Below are 21178 nucleotides of genomic sequence, written 5' to 3'. Positions count from 1 at the left end.
ATATTTGCCGCGATTCCAAGAGCAGGCGGGTGGGGGGTTTATTTTATTGGTATGATCACACACGAAGTAACGTCGCATTTTTAAGCAAACCTCACCGCCAAAAAAAACAAAAAACAAAAAAAAAATATTTGCATCGAATCTATGCGTCTGTATTAAGTACTTATTAGTTTGAAGTCGTTTCCTTTCATTATCCACTTCCTTGCACGTAGCTTGCACTACAACTTCTGATGTATTTTCCCTACTTCTGCGGCACTCATATTTCAGTTCCTTTTCTATAAAATTTTTTTTTTTGCCGTTTATTGATTCTTTTGAGATTTTTTAAAGCGGTAATTTTTGCTACTGGATCACTAATATTTTACTACTGCTGTGGTAATATTTCTACAGTTTTTCTTTGGAAATGCTTTCTGTCCAACATTTCAGTTGATGTTTGAAGTACTGCTGTCTCTTCATTGTCACGCTTTTCCTACTACTTTTTTATCAACTTTCTTATACCTTCTAGTTGCCTACCTAAAATCTTTTCCTAAACGGTGATACTTTCTACTAAGGAAGAACTACATCTTGTCATTACAATTTCTGCTACTATTTTACTACTAATATGGCATCCCCCCATTTATTTTTTCTCATATAATTTCTACTTAATGACATCTACGTGCCTTTTCTAAAGCTCTCTGCAAGAATTTTCCACTCCACTAAATTTTATTCAACCATTTCTACCAACTTTCGATGATTCGACACTAATTTAACTGGTAACTGCACCTTTCTGAATTTTAGCACTTTTTCTATTCATTTATATCAAGAAAGCACTGCCAAAAACATCACCAGCGTTGTGCGTACAACTTCGTTATAGTATTACAATACAATAAACGATTTGTAATAAAGACAGCAAAATACTGCACGTAATTCGATATGGCTGCTCATTGCTCTAATTGTTTGCACTTTTCTTTAGTTGATTGCAATTTCTTCCACAATTTTTCTGCTCCAGCACCTTCAAAACCTTTCACTGCCTAACTCCCTCACGCGTTTTATGGTAGTGCAAAAAATTATTTTGAAAGTATAAAAAAATTAAGAAAAAAATACACAGTTTCCATAATGAAGCATCTTTCAACGCAGCGAAATTCATCAACGTGACTTTTTAACAAAATAAGCGAATTATTTTGCTATCATATTTTTTGGTGTTGCTACTGTCATTACTTCATTGTTGCTGCAATTTAAGTACAGGCCTTGGTGCTGGCTTTCATTATTGCAACCAAAAAGCAAAATTAGGAAAAGCAAACAAACAAAAGCTCTCATGAAAAAAGTGAAGATGCAAAAGTAAACGCAAATTGAAAAAAAAAAAATCAAATTTGTGGAGATAATAGTGACTTTTACTTTCTGAGTGATGGCATCAAATTACAATGAAAAAATGAAAGAGAAAAAAGAGTGCAAATAAAAAAATATATATTTAAATGAAAAGTTAGGAAATGAAAAGAAAAATAGCAAAAACATATGAAAATATTAGACGCCACAGGATGCACTAACTTTTTTTTATATCTGTAAGTTTCCAGATTTATTTGCAAATTTAACTAAAAGGTTTCAAAGCGGCAATCTCATTAAGCTGTGCTCTAATGCAAGTTAATCAAAATTTAAAAACAAGAGCGGATCAACACATCTCTGTGATCAGATATTTTGCAGCGCCTAGTTTATGTAGTCAAGTGAAGCTTTTCATTCATTATTGCCTGTAAAATTAATAGTTGTGTGAGTTCATCAAGAAGCGTCCGAAGAAAATGTCCGATTTAAAGTAGAGACTAATTTGTTGATCTAATAAGGGGAAGTGCACGTCTAAATGGTGTATTTAAATTGTTTAAAACTTTCCATTAAAAATTTACAGAAAGCTGTAGTTGATCTTGCAAATGAGCTACTGATCATTCAACTCAAGCGGGTGAAATTAAAAGCTAAAACAAAAAACAAAAATAAAAATTAAAAATAATATAAAATATGTTGTGGATTTGTTATACGCAGAATATGAGCAACAACCTCAGGGGGAAAAAATTATAAAAAATCAACGGCAACTTCAGAATTGCACTTTATTATACTAAAATTTAATGAGCCATAGAACTGCATACCAAATATTTTTCCCAAAATTAATTATTTTTCTAATTAAAAACCTCGGTATTGTGATAGTAAGTTTGTGGAATTTTTCCAATTTTTGCACTAAATTTGGAATTAGGATTTATATAGCTTTTGCTAGGCAATGAGCTATGCTTTTTTTTAATTGTGAACATTAAGATAAAAGAAAAACTGCCTAAGCTGGTCGAAGTGTTGAGATGCTATATTTTCCTCGCGAATGTAGTCATATTTTATAGTTAGTCTTTCTTCTAAAAGCTGTGACAATCCAAGAGATAGGATCTGTGAAATTGATATCAACTCGAAGTGTCTTTATTTGTATGAAAATTTAGTTAGGTTTGGAGAAGGTAAGTTATTCTTTATTTTTGGCTTACTATCTAAATGAATTTGGTGAACTTTTAAATGCTCGTTTATCTCAAAATTATTTCGCTCTAAAGAGCTCTACATATACTTATGTTATATATGTAGATATGGATTTAAATACAATATATTTTTTCTGAGCGTTCAACATTTGACCTCAAATTGCTCTAAATCGAGAGTTTTAGAACTTCCTTTCCCTTAAGCTGTGAAACCCGCCAAATTTTCAAAAAATTGTTTAAGGACTCGCAGGCATAGCACATACCTTGTCACCACTTTGTCTCTATATGGTCATTAGATAGTTAGATAGATTTTTTTAAGGTTTTCACTTCGACTTAAAGGCTTTTTGAGCCTTCTACTCATCACATTAGCTCAACCAAACCCAGTTCCCTTATTAAACTTGAGATAGAGGTGGGTTGTACTAAGCGTATGTGCCTTTCATCTGGCTGCAGTTGACCGAGCTGACTCTACCTTCACCGCGCTATAGCGCTGCATCCAAGGAGAAGAAGTATTGGAGTCTCTAGTGTTTAGTCGCAGAAACGGCGAGAGTCAGTGGAACATCCTGTGCAGATGACTGCGCAATCTGGAATGATCTATGAGAATGGCTTGAGAATGTTGAGCATTCTCAGTTTATGCTTAAGGAAGGCTAAGAGTTTCCTAAACCTTTTTTGATTGTACACTGCCAGTAAGGATTTCGCCGCATAATTTGGTGCCAGCTAACCTCCCTTAGACTTAGCTCTTCACTCCGAGGCTTCATCTTGATGGTGTGTTGTTCCATAGCAAAAAAGGTCTCAGTTCCTATTAGTAAGAAGGCCGCAGCATCTCTTGCCAATGCGTCTGCTCCTTTATAATTATTTGGAACAATTAATTGATATAAAACTAAATCAGATAAATATCTTGGGTTCTGATCTACAATACAATTGATGCGTGTACTTTTGAGTATCGTGAATCTAGGCCGTCGCCGGCAGGTTGTGACGTAAAAAACATCGGATGTTGTACAAGTAAGTTGTAATTCATCTCAAAGGCGAGCATACGATTCCTCGCCAAGCTGAATAAAGTTATTGAAATGTGCAAAATAAAATCATTTTTCTAAGTTGTAGACACGAAAGCCACTGCGACCACTGTCTTACGATTTATAAAACAAAAATTAAAACTTGTCTCGAAATAGGTTTATCTCAAGTTCAAATATTAATTTGTATTCCTTTCATTAACGCATTTTCGATTAAATTTTAACAATTAACTCGCAAAGAACTCCTTTGACAAATCTTTATTTTCCTTCAGATTTTGCTGAACAAAAAAATTTAATTTTTTTAAATTAATTTTTTGTAAGCTGGGAAAACACATTTAAGCGAGGCACATTGAAAAAGCAAAGCAACAAAATCAATGTATAGGGTTTTTCAGTAGGTGCGCTTCAACTTTTTTCCGATAGGGAGGGCGAACGACGCAATATTTTTTATTTTTCGCTTGTCATTTGTAAACTTCATTAGTATACATTTCATCATGGAACGCTACACACTTGAGCAACGATTGCAAATCGTGCAATTTTTTTATGAAAATAATCGTTCTGTTGCTGCTACTTTAAGAGCATTACGGCCATTTTACGGTCCATTTAACAAGCCGTCCCGTTTTGGGGTTATGTGAAGTCATTGGTCTACAGTAACAAGCCGGCGACGATTTGTGAGCTCAGAGCCAATATTGAACGCGAAATTGCTGGAATTTCGGCCGATTTATGCAAAAGAGTGGTCGAAAATTGGGTTCAACGATTGGACTTCGTAAAACGTGCACGCGGTGGTCATGCAAAAGAAATCGAATTTTATACTTAAATGTATATGTTCAAACTCGATAATAAAAAAAAAATTAGTTAAAAAAGTCAAACCGTTTGTGTTTTACTGAAAAACCCTTTATTTTGCTTTTGCTTTCGAGCCCTAAAATTCGAAAAACATATATATTAATATAAACAAGATTGGGCAGTTCAGAGTAATTTAAACAAAATTTTACAATTAGAGTCCAAATAAAAAAAATAACTGAAATCAGCTGCTCTGCCTTGAAACCTTCACAATTTGCCTTGCATTCAAGCCGAAATCCAATAGAATGGGTGTTCCTCACAATGCCTTCAGTCGGTGAAATTCCTCCTTCTGTGAATGTCTTGCACTTCAAAGAAGCCGTGCCAAATGACTAGGCGATTATTTCGTTGAAGGCCTGGGAAATTCGTAAAAGGTCTAATTGGAGGGAGTAGTTAACTTGAAGATCTTAGTTAGGGTAGGGAAATTAAATGCAGGTATCAAAATGGGTCTTACGGCCACCGTGTGTCTTGTCTTAGACAAGCACTAACCTAACCTAATTTAAGCCAAAAATATAAACCTCAAGCATTTTAAAAGCGTGAAAGTATGTACATATATTGAATAATTGAAAGAAATTCGTTTGCCTCTAAAATGTCAGACTTGCCATTGCTATTAAATGCCACACGCGATCCAAGTTTTTTTTACGTTTATTTTAAAGCCGCCAGCAACACTCGAGATGGATGACAGCATATTAGCGCATATTAGTATATATTTCCTTGATATCTTTATTCAATTTGTTTTTTGTTATGTTTTTCGTATGTATTATCTAATTGTCGTTGAATTTTTTCATGCTTTATTATTACTCAAGAAAGCATGACATCTCGTCGAGCGCTGATGCCTCCACAACAACACACCCACTTTCCGATACAAATTTTCAGCGAAGGCACACATAGTGGATTACATGAAAATAAATGCTAAATGAAAAGTATATGTATGGGCGCATGGGTGTGTATGTGTGGAAAGCAAAAGTGCGCCATGAGCGACTACTTAGTGCAAAGTGTTTGTTTTTGTTGTGCTTTTCCCGCCTCTTGTGGTAGGTGTAGCTAAGCACTTTACATTCACTTCTCACTTTTGTGTGAATGGAATGAAAAAATATGCCAATTTTTTTATTAATTTCTATTTTGGTTTTATTTTTACCGGAAAATTGCAAAATCCTGGCATAGCTCCAATATTTTCGGTAGTAGACGGAAAAATTATCATGAATATGACGTTGCATGGAAGCGATATGTATTTGCATATACAATAAAATTATTGAAAATGTCCAATTAATTAACTTTAGAAAAAGTGGAGATTTAACTAAAAGAATTGTGTTTGGACACGCATCGGATTTAATGCATTTTACTATCTTCAAAAATCAAATTTCTCATGAAATAATATTGAAAATATGCAGAATAATTAAGCTGCGTTATTCCATCCAAGGGGATGGAAAATGGTTTTGAGTTCTGCTTAAAATCTGTTCATAAACACGAACTTTATTTCTGAAATCTTGTCCAGCTCGCCTTTAAATATCAATACTATCTGTCTTTTTGTCTGTATAGTTGACTTATTGTGGTCTGCTTCTGGTTGGGTGGGCTTCGAGTCAACTCAGCGAGCGCTAGGCAAATATTCAAACTTGTATATCCGCGAAATCAGGCACACAATGTGTGGAGCTGAGGCGTTCGATGGTTATTCTAAGATTAATAAAATCTTAGTTTTCTAATTTTCTAAACTCATCTCTTTCTCCATTAGAGGACATTGCCTGCGAAGTATTCGTGCTGTAAGATTCCATGGTGAAAAGATGTTCATCATATCATCCTCGGTGAGACTCGGCATTGCTTTGAGTCATTGCATTTGAGTGTTGCATCAACTGTATGGTGGTGAGGAGGTGGAATCAAAGATGATAGATTACCAGGTTTGTCCAATATGCTATGGCGAAAAAGAAAATTGTGCGAGCAACTTCAGCCGCCACATCACCGGGCACTCGGCACACACTCGTCGAATCAGTCGTTGCTCAGAGGACGACGAAGCAATATGAGTGGGGAATGTGTTGCTTTTTTTAATACATCACCAACACAATCTCAATTTTTTCGTAAACAAACTATTGTCATGATTGTTATGGTGGCGTCAGCCAATCAGCTGAACCTTTCAAATTCGCTGAGAGCCGGTTAACGATCTGATCTTGGCCATACTTTCTGAATTCTTTTCACCATGAGGTGGAATCACCTCAGCAGCTTCTCCTTAGCTATCCTACTCTGACGAGGCTAAGATTTAGGTATCTTTCCTACGCTGATATAGCAGGTCCTAATATTAAACACCTGCTGAACTTCATTAATAGCATAATAATCAATATTACAGTCAAATAAAGATGAACATACTAGTAAGGGTGGTGCAAAATTAATCACCCTTCGAAAGATTTATAATTTTTGCAAATGGCGTCTTACGCCAGTCATATATTCACTCAAAATCATTTTTTTATTTAGTAAAAAAGTTATTCAGAAACTCAATTGGATGATTAAATTTGCGCCATCCTGTTAATCGTTATGTAGAAACTGTGAATGACGTTGAATTTCATATCATAAATAACTGCTCAATATGTTCAGTGAAGGTTGGATTTTTCTGAGATTTATTCATTCTCTGATGGTGACTTCAAATGTCGAAGGATGACACAATCGCCAGCTGGTTGCCGATAAAACAAAATCTAGTTAGAGTTCCCTTTGCACAAATAGTCAAGTACCTTATATCCAGATGAGGCATCTTAACCAGAATGAGGTATTATAGCAGAGGTAGAAAAGTGTCCACTCTACCATTTTTTGTCGCGTTATTGCATTGCCACATCAGCTTCAAAGAAAATAAAAAGCTGGCTAGAGTTTTTAAATTGTGGCCTCTCCATCATACACGGCCTTAAAAGCGGCTATATAATGGCTTATACGAGTATTTATGAATCTCTGGGCTACACCAAAAGAAACGTCTGTGGCCACACTCTACGGAAACCTACGAAAGATAGTTCCACCTTTGGCTTAGTTACTTATGACGTATTCCCGTAAACTAGTTTGAGAGATTTGTATATCAGAGACGGCAATAAATTGAAATGAAAGTGAAGTGGAATACAGATTCAAAACTGTTCTTCAAACCGCCAAAAAATACTCAAACCTGAATAAGCCTGGTATTGACATTTAAATTAAGTCGACAATTCAGTCTAAAGGAACTAAGATGAAATAGTTTATCTTTGCAGCGTTGGTCACCACTATCACCGCGGAACGGAGATGGCAAACCACACAACAGTGGCAAAACCGATGGGACACTGAATTGAGTGACAGATGGACGGCGAAACTCGTTCCCACAAAAGGCACATGGGCTCAAAAGAGCACGGATACTACCGGAAATACCTACACCGTTAAGTAAGCGACCGCAGGTACATGTATTGCGAATGACCGAGGGATGATGCCGAACACACGTTCTTTAGTTGCGATAGATGGCTCGTGGAAAGAGATGCTCTGAGGCAGAAGATTGGAAGCGACATCGCGGTGACTAATATAATAAGCAAAATGAGGGATTGTTTTAGTGGACATACCCATCAAAGCAGTAGACCACATTTGCTGTATGTATGAAGGCATTTTTTAGCCCTACCACACCCACCAAGAAAAAAATGAACTTTAAATGAATAACCTATTAATTAAACGAGGTACCTTAATATAGAGACTACACTTTAAATAGCGCCCAAGTCTTAACAACTGAGGGTCTATGAAGGGATATCTCCCCCTTTCATCTAGGCTCATTCAATTTCAATTCTAAACCAGTGTTAGACTATTGGCGATATCCGATATCTGCAGTAGTGGGATACAGATGAATGACTCGAATCTCTTGCGATTCCGTGCGTAAGGTTCTCAGATGACTTTGAAAACTAAGGTGTGACCAAAGTAGACTCGCATTCAGACTGTTTCTCAGCGAATTTCTATACTTTTCGTGTTAAGTTATGTTTCGAGTTAAGGGATGTAGGAGTCCCAGATAAATGGAAAGGAGAAAGGGCTCTATAAAAATATTGGATATATCTACTACCGTCTGAGCTTCGGAGCTGTAGACCTCCGATTGTCTCATACTTAGAAAGACATACGCAAATACCAGGTGTACCTTTAGAAGCAGCTGTACTAGGTATGCAGGTGAAGAAAATATATTTGATCATATATTTAGCAGGTAAGCTACTGGGCAAAACCAAAAGGGGTCTTTTATTTAACTGTTTTTTCATATTCACCTAACTCAACTAGCGGATATCGATAAAAAAGTGTCATAAGATTTATCACAGAAACTGAATAATGCAGTAAGGAGGACTAATAAACAAAAGTAGGGTATCCGAAGTTACTCTAAAGAAAGCAGAATTATTTTCTGGTTTTTTTTTTTGAATTTTGGCAAACTGAGTTTTCACGCTATTGGCTGAGCGCTTGCTTAACTACACCACACACACGCACAACCAGGTAATGGAGGCAGATCGATATTATTCTACATTATTTGATACCGAAGCTAGTAAGTTCCAATTGATTTGTTAGATTATAATAAAAAATATATATATACAATATTTGAAAATAAATATAAAATTAAAATAAATTAATTATTCCAAAATAAAATAAATATTCAACAATATTAAAAATATTCAAAAATATTTAAAATATTTATTCTCTTTAAAATAAATTTACCTGTACAAGTGCAGTTTTAAATGCATAACATTTATAGGAACTTTAGTAGCGTTTTTTATTACATTTATTATACTCCATTAAAATTTAGAGTAATTTCAAACTGTCACACACACACACACACACACACATACATACATATATAAGTGTACGTTTGTTAATGTGCCGCTACAAGCGCTTCCAAGTTAATTAAAAAAATTGCATGGTTAGGAAAAACTGATTAAAATAAAACATTAAAATCGTAACGTAAAAATAAATTTATAGCCCCGTAATTTGCAAACAAGAAAAGAAGAAAAAAGACGAAAAATAAACATAAAAAAATTGCAGAAAACCTAGAAAACCATAAACGATGTAAGCTACTTTTACTGTTGAGGCGAATACCGGCGTGCTTCACGCCCATGGCGACAATGTAGTAGCAACCTTATGTGGCACACTGAAAAAGCGAAAAACCAAAACAAACAAATACTTGAAATTTTTGTACTTCCTGATTGCTGCTTCAGCTATTTTACTTCTCATTACAATTTTGTATAATACGGATTTGGGTTTTGTGATGTTATCGCCGGGTGTTGTTGTTGATGCCTCCTGTACTAGTCACCCATTACCGCTTAGGCGCTAATGTATAGTGTTACACATATTTCGAACGTCAAAATGAAAGTAAAATCATATAATGCAAAATATTATTTTGGCTGAACTAATTGGTCTTAATCCACCAATACACACACACAAACATTTTATATGGCTACATATGTTTGTATGTAAGTAAGTTTGCAATGGAAATGTATTTCTTTCGCCTACTTAAAAGTGGCGTTTTGGGCCTAGTAATTAGCTGGAAATTAATTTTTAGCTGACGCTGTGTGCCGAAAGCCGGAAAATTTTGCAAGAAAAATTTACGGTTGAACACTTTGAAAAAAACGAAAAAAATATTTAGGCATATATTTTACGCATTTGATCACTTAATTGGAGGGAACTTTTATTTCTAGCTGCTAAGCGACATAAAACAGTGAGTACAATGTACTCTTTCTTAAGCGGATATCTAAGGGACTGAAAATTGGTCCGCTTATGGGAGATGATCGCTTAAGAGAGAAGAGTAAACAAAGTTAATAATATGATATAAGGGGGATGGGGGATTTACGTATTATGGGAGCGTTGTCCGCTGGAGAGAAACAAATTTGACAATTTTCCTAAAGATTTGTGGCATGTACTGAAAAAGTACCCACTTCAGAGAGGTGTAAACTGTAACTGGTAATAGATTTTTACAAATAAAGAGCCTTTCAGAAGTGACACACTGATTCTGTTGAAAATAGCAAAAGGGCTCGCAGACCAGACTGGGTTTTTTGTTTTTTTAAGTAAGGTCTATGTGAATAAGAAAACAGCGATTTCAGACCTGCAATGCAACAGTCGGATCGATATTGCTGAACCCAATGCGATAATGTGTGAGCTAGAGACAAGTCATCATGAATCGTTTAACACCAGAAAAACGCTTTCAAATTATGGAAATTTACTTTAAAAAAAAATTAAAAATCTGTGCGCGCAGTACATAGAGCAAAGGGCTGAAGAGGACGCCGAAATGTCGATTTGTCGTCGTTCTCAATTTGTTGGCTTTTGTCTTTTAACCTTTGACTAAGTAGAAAATGTTTGTAAGGATCTTAGCTTACATGCCTTTCAAATACCGCTCGTGCAAGAATTGAAACCAAATCACCATCATTTGAGTCGCATTTTTGTTGATTGCGCACACTTAGGTTAATTATTCAGATTTTTTAGAAAAAGTTGAAAGAAATTGGACTGATTTCATATTTCAAAAATAAATGTATTGAGAGTATCGACCAGATTATAATAAAAAGAATTCACTCCAACAATATTTCTGTTTTATTCTCAAGCTCTTAAAAAACACCCGATTCCTGCCACAGTCTTCTGCACATTTTCTCTTCGATCTGATTCCATCTTATAGTTCTAGGTCTGCTTTCTTATCCACCTCAAATCTTTAAGTTGTATACGGTTTATACTCTTCTTAACCCTTTGAAGGGAATTCTAGCGGATAGCGAATAACGGGTTGACGGGTAACAGCTGCCAAAATTAGAATACATTTAATAGCATGAAATTGCATAGAATTGCGGTGGGCACAGATATCTTCCCATCGGTTATTTTTGCGGCGGCAAAATAATTAGATTCATTTCTATTTTCTCCCACGGGTTGAAGGCTCAAGGTGGCTTTTTTGAGTACTTGATGACAATTTATTTGTTCACAAGCAGCAGCAGGCAAATAACAAGCAAATAATATTCAATTTGCACAAGAAATCGTACAATAAATTAGAAAGAAGTCGTTTTTGTTTGTAACAATAAGCTTCAACGAGTGGCTTCACAAAGAAAGCAAACGAAAAGACTTCACTAAAAATGCGTTTTATTGTAATCACAAAATGTCAAATGAAAATCGTCCCGTCGCAATTATGTTTAACCAACCGAATTTTCCAAGGGAAGTGGATCAGCTGATGGTCATCCCAAACCGTTACCCCGTCATCATACCCCGTTACCTGCTGCAATTTTGTTTCGCGCCTAACATTTGTGTTTGGTATCATATGTGAGGCCAATGGTGGAACGAGTATTGCTTTAGAAGCCTTCGAGATCAAGAAATTTTTTTTTATTAGAATGGATTAAAATAAATTATTCGTTCAACTCTCCAATTCTAAGAACCGTGAAATAATTTAATTTGCTCAAAAATCCTTCCACTATCGATTTTTTCATATTAAAATTTTATTCAAAATTTTTATTAAATGAATTGATGAAGAAGTGATTTTTTTACTAGGCTATGAGCAATTTTATATTTCCTAAATTTAATTAAATAAATAGATAGATAAATAAATAAATAAGATTCCATTATCAAACTGTTTCATCTACTTGGCTTTTAATCATAAAAAAATTATTTAGAAAACAGTAAACGTTTTTTAATTAACATTAAACATTTTTTAATTGACGTTAATTTTTTTTTTTCAATTTTTAAAAATAAAACAAATAAAAATTAAAAATTGTAAGCAAAAAAGTTGGATTTCTTTACCCCCGAACTATTGTAATATTTATGCAAAATTGAAGTTGAGGTGTCTGGCCTGCTGTATGACGATGAAAGGAGAGTTGAATTTTTTTTTTGTTTTTTTGGCTGCCTTCGCACTTACAGCGGCCGTCGTCTACTGCGTTGAGTTATGTGGCCACTAAAATAATCCCTACTCCTCTTCAGGGGAGACGATGAGCTGTATAAGTTTTATAGCAATGCATGCATACAAGGTGTTTTTGAATAACTTTTTTACTAACTAAAAAACAGTTTAGGTAATGGAAATCTTTATTTTGGCTCGCGCTCCATTGCTTGCCTGTTTGAATACTGTGGCTATATAAATAGGTCACAAGTGTTAAATATGAATGATGGAACACTCCATTCGCAACAATTATAAATCTTTCGTTAGGGTGATTAATTTTGCGCCACCACATAGTATGAAAATTTAGCGCTCTCACTAACTAGTGTAATGTGGTACGTGCTGGTGTTAACAGAGGAAAGGAAAAAGAGGAAAAAGGACGTACTCTACAATTCGCGCCATTTAGTGCGAGAAAGAAAAACGAGTGGCGCGCTTTGCTGAGCGCGGCGAGCATAGCCTCAGTGTTTACGACGATAATCGAGAAGAAGGCGCAAAAGAAGAAGCAGCAGAAGTGTTTAACATATCTTACTTTTAATAAACTGCGAAGCCTCACAGCTCTTTTGAAGTAATTAGCATTTCAACACTTCCGCCTTTCTCTGAGTTTTCATTCATCATTTTCCATTAATCATGCAGGCATCAATCTTTTTTTTTTGTGTTTTTTTTTGTCTTTTTCCAAACACATTTGTGCTCGTATGTTAAGTAGCGTTAGCCATTAGACTATTATTGTTGGCGTTTAATTTGCATAGTTAGTCGCATCTATGGTAAACGTACAGACATTTAACACCTATTTCTTCAATAAAATAACAATAAACGATAGGCATTACAGGCATGAATCATCAAACTCTGCCTTTCACTGCGGAGTATCCTCAAGTTGATACTCATTGCACACACACACACAAACACATGACGTTGCAATAAAATAAGGAAGTTGATTACGACAGATTATTGTCTTCCGATAAGCATTGGCAAAAAAGGAAAAAAATTATTTAAATGAACTACAGCGCAAAGTTTTGAAATGCCTGATCGAAATACCGAAAAAAATATGAACAGCTCCAATAAAATCTCCAATTATTGCCTCAATTGTCAGTCAGTCAGTGGAACGAGTATTGAATAAAAATTTCATTTATTTTGTTTTAATGCCAATTTACGTAGGCATGTATGTTTGGATGTGTGTGAATGCGATTTGGTCATGTGCCCGCCACACAAGTTGCCACAAATAGTTGCCTTTTCTCTGATTGCTTTTTGACTTTTATTCTATTTTTTTCATACTTTGTCCACATTTTCCAATATCCATAAAAAGTTTGCCGCATTGATCGTCAATTGTCACTCTCGCAAATATCGCCGCCGTCGCCGCCTGTCACTTGAATGCGATCAACTTCGTTTGTTGCTTTTTGCTGTCATCTCCGTCGCCGCTATGGTTGACATTGTGGCAATTTCTGCTTAAGTTGACAGCACTGGTTTGGTTTTTTTGGAAATTTTTGTACGACTTTTAGGTTCATGCCGCTACTTAAAATGGTGCTAAGTTCATTGTGCACCACGCAGTTTCCGCATATAACTTTTAAACTACGCTAGGAATGCGTAAACTTAAGTTGCAGTTGGTTGTAATTATTTTGGAGCCGCCAATTTCGTTTTTCGTTTTACTTAGTTTTTAGGTCATAGAAAAGGAGTAATTTAAATGATAGAAATTTGTTCATATTTATATATAAATGTAGTAGGAAATCTACTCTTGCTGACGACTGACTAATTAGAGTTCCTCGTTGCGTGAGTGGGAATGAGTGGTTTTGTTCAACTTTTTCGGTTTAAAATGCGATAGAATTTGCTAATAAAAATCAAAACTTCTTCTCCATCGAACACGTATTTTTATTTTACAAGACATCTACAAATATGTGGAATCAGAATTGGCCTTAAAATCCACATAGACAAAACGAAATCGATAAAAACGAAGACCAAAAATGACAACAATTTTCAGATTCATGGCAAAGAAGTTAAACCAATTGAAGATTTTACCTGCCTAGGCAAATCAAAGACTTTACCTGCTGAGAATAGTGCGGGAAAGGATATCCTGGCCAGAGCAAAAAGAAAAAATTAAGCAACTACCGCTCATGCGAGACCTGGCTTGTAGCCGACCATCTAACTGGAAAAATTCAAAGTTTTATAAACTGTTGTCTCTGGCGTATTCTCCACACCCTGAGAGGTGGCCAAACGGCGTCAGCAACGATGAGTTATATAAAAATTGCTACTTGCAGTCAATGGCCAACCATATACAATTACGAAAGTTTAGGTGGATAGGTCACATCCTCCGAAAAGATGCAACGGAAATCTGTCGACAAGCTCTTGATTGGAACCACCAAGGAAGCCACAAGACGGGTCGACCTAAGATCATAAGGAGAGTATCGCTACGAAAAAGAAGTCGATGAATGCGCAAAATTGTGAAACGCACTAAAAATGTAAGCCAAAAATAGGATCAGGTGAAAATGCTTTATTGAGGTCCTATGCTTGAAGGAGAGATAAAGGAAATAATGATGCTGATGAAGGAGAATTGGCCTTGTTAAAAAAAGGCATGGCAGCCTTAAAAACATATTTTAGAACTTTTCCCAAACACTCGTGGTAACCCTAAAAAAATAATTTAGAACTTTACCTAAATGAGCTCCCAAAGGCAACCCTGAAAGCATGTTTATTAGGTATTTATCATATCTATTTAGATCCTCTGTAGCCCAAAAACTGACAAATTTTATAATTTGTTTTTAATTAAAACATTGTATGAAAAAGGAATTTTTTAAAATATATATTTTAATAACAACTGACATCAAATCCAAGTATTTATGAAACAACAATAAAATGTCCTTAGAAAATCTTAAAAAAAAATCGCTTGGCAACCCTAAACAAAAATTTTAGAGCTTATTCAAAAAACGCATGGCAACTCTAAAAACATATTTAAGTAATCGAGTGGGTTTTAAGAGCTTGAGAATTTAAACTGGTATACAAACAAAAATGTTGCTGGAATGATTTTTTTATTATAATCTGATAGATAATTTCATGGCATTTATTTTTTGCACATGAAATCCAGCATAGGCCCATCGCAGTAACGAGTTACATGGCCCATTCGATCAGTCCAATTCCTGACTACTTTTTCCAATAAATCTGAAGAAGAAATTTAAGTGAGCCCAACCAGCAAAAATACAACGCAAATGATGGTCATCGGGCTGCAATTCTTGCACGAGTTATATTTTATAGAAATTGAAGCCAAGATCTGTAAGAAAAAAGTCCAACAAGTTGAGAATGTCGGCGAATCGCACGGCATTTTCTTCAACACTTCGCTAAATTTTCACAATTTGGAAGCGGTTTTCTGGCGTTAAAGGATTCATAGCTTGAAAAATTGAAATTTGAAAAGGTCGAGCCAAGGAGCACCAGGAGATTTGGTGGCTCCTAAGACACTCAGGCTAAATGGGTATTTAAATGGTTCATAGCTTACTGAACGAAAAGGTTAACACAGTTTGCTATTATAGTAATAAGAATAACAAATCACTCGTAAATTCGAGTGCAAGTAAATTTTATTATTTTTTTTATTTTATTAGTATTTTCTTATTATATTATTTTTTTATTTTTTTTTCTTGTAAAAAGATGTCATGCGACAAATAGTGTTTCCCAAGGTATAACAGAAGAAATGGTGCCAAATATATGCAACACTTTTGAAATGTGGCAGAAAGTGTTGAAATTGAAATTTGTATGAGGCAGAGTGCCAACAAAATGCGAATAATTAAAAAAAATATGACTGCGCGAATTTTTGAATAATTATTTATTTTTTGCGTGGCATTTGTGCAACTAAAAAGTACATATAATAAAAAAAGTACATATATACATAAGCAACATATATACATACACATATCTAAGCATATTAATATTGTAATTATGCACGGACATATGTATATGCACATGTATTAGAGCGAGTCGTTGACATGAAATTCTAAGAAAAAAAGTCCACTAAAGCCAATTTCGAGCCAACAAAATTTGAAAAAAACTATTTTTAATTAATACGTAGCTAATATGAAGATTAATACCGAACAAAGTATTATGAATATTAATTTCTCTTATTAATATTTAGTACAAATTTGTGCTTGGGATTTTTTTGGTGCGAAGAATTTTTTTTTTTCATATCTATTTTTTGACTTAAAGAACCACCTTAAGACAAGTTTAATGTAAGATTTTAATATTGCAATAAAAAAATGGACTCTATGTAATTTATTAATGTAAATTGTAAATCAAATTGAAATGTGCAAAAAATTAAGAACAAATAAAATTTTACAATATTTCAAAAATTTATTTTAAACTTTTAAAATATTTTTTTTTTAATTTTTTCCTCTAATTAATATTTTTGTCTGCAATGAACAAGTTATTTACAATTATTTTGGCTTTAGATACTTTGCACTTCCAACAGAAGCTGCATTTTTTCTGCTTTCTACCTTCATATCTGTAACCCCTTCCCTACTTTCATATTAGTTAGAGAAATTTTCTTATAAAATTTGAGGCTGGCAACTGACTGGACTTTTTTCTTAAACATTTATGTAAAAACGGAATCTGATGCCCACGATGTCGAGACAAATTGTCAATTTGTTTCATGCAAGCTGACCCCCCTAATGCTTATGTATGAGCGTGCGCCGCTCACACCAAGGCGTGAGTCGCAAAAATTTTACTTTGCAAACACTTACATGCATTTTGAAATTCCCACTTATACAACAAAAAAAAAAAAAAACAAAAAGAAGTAAACACAATAACAAATTGCAGTTGTAAAAATTTACAATTTATATGCCAGCACGCATGCTACAAATCGCGGCGGTAGCAACACAAATTGCAACTCATAAATATGTATTTGATTTGCTACTAACAAAGTGCCGCCGATGCTGCATGCAACATGGAGCTTGTCAGCATTTTCCGTTACATTTAGCGACATGCGAAGCGGACGAATATTGAGTTGTAAGTAAGCGAGCTGTGCCCTCCGATTGCACACACGACACGCATGCCGCCAGATGCAGTCGATATTTGCTGAGAGTTATTAGCGATAACAAGAAAATTTTCGCTGAAAGTAGCTGGTCAATGTGAATCTCCTGTTAGCAGTTGTTTTTAAAATTATGTGACAAAAACTCCTTGTTAACTCCCTTAGCGGTGCAATATTACATTTTTTCCATGTTGAAAAGAATTCGGAAGGTGCGACCAGCTCTCAGCGAATTTTAAGAAATCAGCTGATTGCCTGATGTCACTGGGGTCAAGACAGCTGTTTGCTTATAAAATAAACTAAGATTGTGCTGCGAATAAAGTCAGCAGAGCCATTACTTCGTTGCCATCTGAACATCCACTGATTGGTCGACTGTGTGAATACGTGTCAAATGAGCGAGCAGAATTCGACAATAGACTACCCGGTGACGTGGTAATTATTTGCTACTATATCAGCGTTTCTCTTAATATTTAGTTAAATCGAGATAACTAGCAACAAAGCGCGGTCCCTTCGATAACTCATACAAAATCCCCTCGATCATGCGTATGAGTTGAGTTAGCTAGATTTGGTTCCTCGCTCCAAATTAGTCAGCACAATATCGACACATCCATGCCCTTGGTGACATGTGTATTTTTAATAGACATACACCTCATTACTGTTGCAAATTCCAACTGCAAACAGTTAAACCCCTGCGCTATCAGTAAACAAATGTGGCGCGAATGGAGCATAGGTCGCACTAAGAGTCTACTTTAGGAAGGAAAGATCTAAGACTCGTAGTAGGTGACGCATCTGAGCACAGTCTAAAGGAAGACATGTCAGTAGAATAGGGGCACCATCCAATGACTATTGTACACTATTGTAGAAGCTGTCAGGATATAGCAGAGGAAAAGACAGTCGAACACCTTCGATGCGGGTGCATGGTTCTGTGTGGAAGACGGTTGAGATTGCACTGTCTCGCTTTTCTGAGCAACATTGCGGATGCTGCGAATCTGAAACTAGTTAAAATAGCCTGCCTGTTTTCTATAAGTCACAAAATGGTTTAGAGAAGACCAAGAGTACGGATAGTCTAGCCGCGGTGGTGTCATAAGAGGCCTCAACTCGTCTAGGTGCGTCGAAGGACAGCCACTTCACCTAACCTAACCTCAGCTAAGACTATTCGCTTTTCGCTATCAACATTGGAAGTTAAATATAATATCACTTTTGCATGAAATTGCAAAAGTTTGTGGGCTCAACCTTTATGCGCGCACAAAAGATCGGAGGGTCGAAGTGCCAAGCTCCTTTTTTTATTTCGATTATGCAGTATGAAGATAGGCAAAGCGTTCATTTAGTCAAGGAAGCTAAAGATGTATATGGCAGTCATGATGAAGAACTTTAGTTGGTTTATCTGTTCAGTTGTAGTAGCAGCATTTGGCACCGAGGTGTGGTGAATTCAGTGTAAAGTAAACAAAGGAGTGTTAGACGAACTACTGCATTTATTTACGGTTTTGTTTTTAACAGCGGTCGCCCCTCAGCAGACAATGGCAAACCTCCGAGTGCATTTCTGTCCTTCATAAAAAAAGTCTTCCATTCGATGTTGGATTAAAACTCTAGGCCCTTCCACTTGTGGAACAACATCAAAACGCATACCGCAAGTGGGAGGAGGAGGTTGGCCAAACACCCAATTATTTTTTTTTTTTTTTTTAGTTTTTAATGTCACTGCTTTACTTCATTAATATTTGCAACAATTTACAATTCACAAATTATCGCTATTTTGTTGTCGTTAGTTATTCTTTTATTTAATTTGAAATGTTATTTTTTTGGACTTTTGTGAAATCATTTATCATTGGCAATTTTTTGTTGCCTTGTGAAATATGTGTCACTAGTTTCTTTCGTTCAGCTTCTTACTTTACCCAATAAACGCCATTTGAATGGCTTAATTGCGCAGCGCAACAACACCAATGCAATATCTATTAATCTGTGCTACCCTCTACCGATGCTTGAGATATAAATAATATTGAATTTTTGCAATGAAAATTTATATGAAATAAAAACACGACTGTCTACTGTGTCAACGTTGTTTAATATTGCTTTGTCCGGCATTTTTATGATTTGTATTCGCTTGTTTGACTCAATTGACTTGGTTTATTATGGCTTCAAAGGAAATTGTCAATATCATTTTTCAACTGAAAGAGAGCAACAATTTCGTCGGCACACAATGAGGCACATACTTTTAAGCAAACGCACAAATATGTATTGTATATATGTGAATATATCTTTGCAATTATTTAATAAGCGCAAATACCTTTAAATTCGAAACAAAGATAAGTTCACCTGTTAGACAATTTGGCGCTAGGCTGCAGCCAGCTCTCGATATTTCAAACTACTAAGAAGCTAAATAGCGAACAAGAGAGCGCTAACAATGGCAATTCCTATGGCTTTTTCAGGCAAATTAATGAGGTTTTCATTTAATCACGCACCAACCCATTCGGCTACGGCGGCCGCAGATGCACTTTACCATAAAGAAAATGTGAATCTTGAAAGTTGTTTTTACACATCCAAGTATCTCCATTCGAAAAGCCTATATCAAACTACAAGACTTGAAAAATCTTTACACGACTATTCAATTTTACGCTTAAGACTAAACTACGCCTGTTTACATAAGTCGCTCTAATTCCCATTTCAATACTTTTTATTTCACTACTCTAATTTTTTTTCTTTTGACTGTTTTAATTTTTTTTTCTCTATTTTTTGTAAATCCCTTCTTTGTTTTCTACTTCCACGCTCTTCTGCACTAACTCACCTTGGTGGCTGGTACTCTGGCTCTGGTGGTGGCACATGCACATAGACGTGCTTATGCACCACAGGCGGCTGTTGCGGTGGTCCATACACCGGTGGTGGTCCATAGCCGCCGCTGGGCGCCGATGGTTGATAGCTGCTGGGTGGTGGGGCGCTGTAGCTGTCACGTGGTGGTTCTGGGCGTGCTGCTGCCAAACCAGCTGCTACCAAAACAAGTAAAACCTATGGAGTGGAGCGAGAGAGAGAGGGAGAGAGAAAGAACAATTGGAGAAGATTCATTAGAAGAGCGGCTTTGACCATTGACGATTCGCTTAAATAAGCATAAAAATGTGCAAGCCAGAGATTTTAATTTTGTGAAAATGTTTGTATGTGAATTTGTTGTATTATTGTAAGGAATATACATTAAAAGTACGGGTATATTTAATTTTATGCGCTTGCTTCATGGAAATATTTGTTGCTAGCGTTGCTAAGTAGTTATTTGTTAAATAATTTATAATTGTACAAAGTTTAAAAAATAAAAACAAAAATATTTTTTTTATATATTTGTTTTTACTTCATTTGGCTCTATCGTTATTTCGTTATATGTGTATTTATATGAAATTGTTATTATTTCAAAAATGTAAAAATTTTGTTTTTTTATGAATTATTTTAATATGATTTTTATGAATTATTAACAATTTTTTTATAAATTATTTTATAGCTTTAAAGAAATAATGTTAAATTTATTTATATATTAGAATTATTATAAAATACTAATATAAAACTAATCAGAGAATGAACACCAGCTGCTGAGGTCTACAACGCGAATTATGTTTATTTAATAGCTGCATGAAATTTAAACTTTTCATTAAGCTTTTGCGATTTTTGTATCTAATTCACCTAAGTTTACAATTCACTAAGTTTCTTATACTTTAATTGTTTATGCCTGCAGTTTACCATTGCGCTATGTGACGCTGACTCATTTAAAGAATTTTTGTTTTAATTTTTTAGAATTTTGTTTCTTACGAATTTTCTAAATTTTTATCCAGTTGCTAAATCTTGTGCACTCCCATTTAATTTTCAAAAATATAGTCAGAACTTACATAGTTCTAACTAATTAAACTATTAAGTTCAGGGCCTCCAAAGCGCTCTGGCCAAAAGTGAATCTTAAAAGAACAAAATGTCAATTGATTCAACAGATCAACTACCAGCCTTCTCACAAGTGTTATAACGGGTAGTTGCGCTCTTGGCACCCTAGCCAATAGAATGACTGTACTTTAAAATGACTTCT

At 35.1% G+C, this 21178-nt stretch overlaps 1 protein-coding gene across 1 annotated transcript in view; it reads right to left on the bottom strand.

Annotated features, from left to right (window-relative positions):
• LOC128864366 (uncharacterized) overlaps positions 1-21178 on the bottom strand; it is a 33272-nt gene that overhangs the window by 7945 nt on the left and 4149 nt on the right. The window contains exon 2 of the mRNA XM_054103988.1: positions 19913-20130. Coding sequence (XP_053959963.1) covers positions 19913-20130 — 218 coding nt within the window. The remainder of the gene's footprint in view (positions 1-19912; positions 20131-21178) is intronic.

Source organism: Anastrepha ludens, chromosome 5 (assembly GCF_028408465.1).
Source record: "Anastrepha ludens isolate Willacy chromosome 5, idAnaLude1.1, whole genome shotgun sequence".
NCBI classification, from domain to species: Eukaryota; Metazoa; Arthropoda; class Insecta; order Diptera; family Tephritidae; genus Anastrepha; species Anastrepha ludens.
This window is presented reverse-complemented; position numbering and strand designations above follow the sequence as displayed.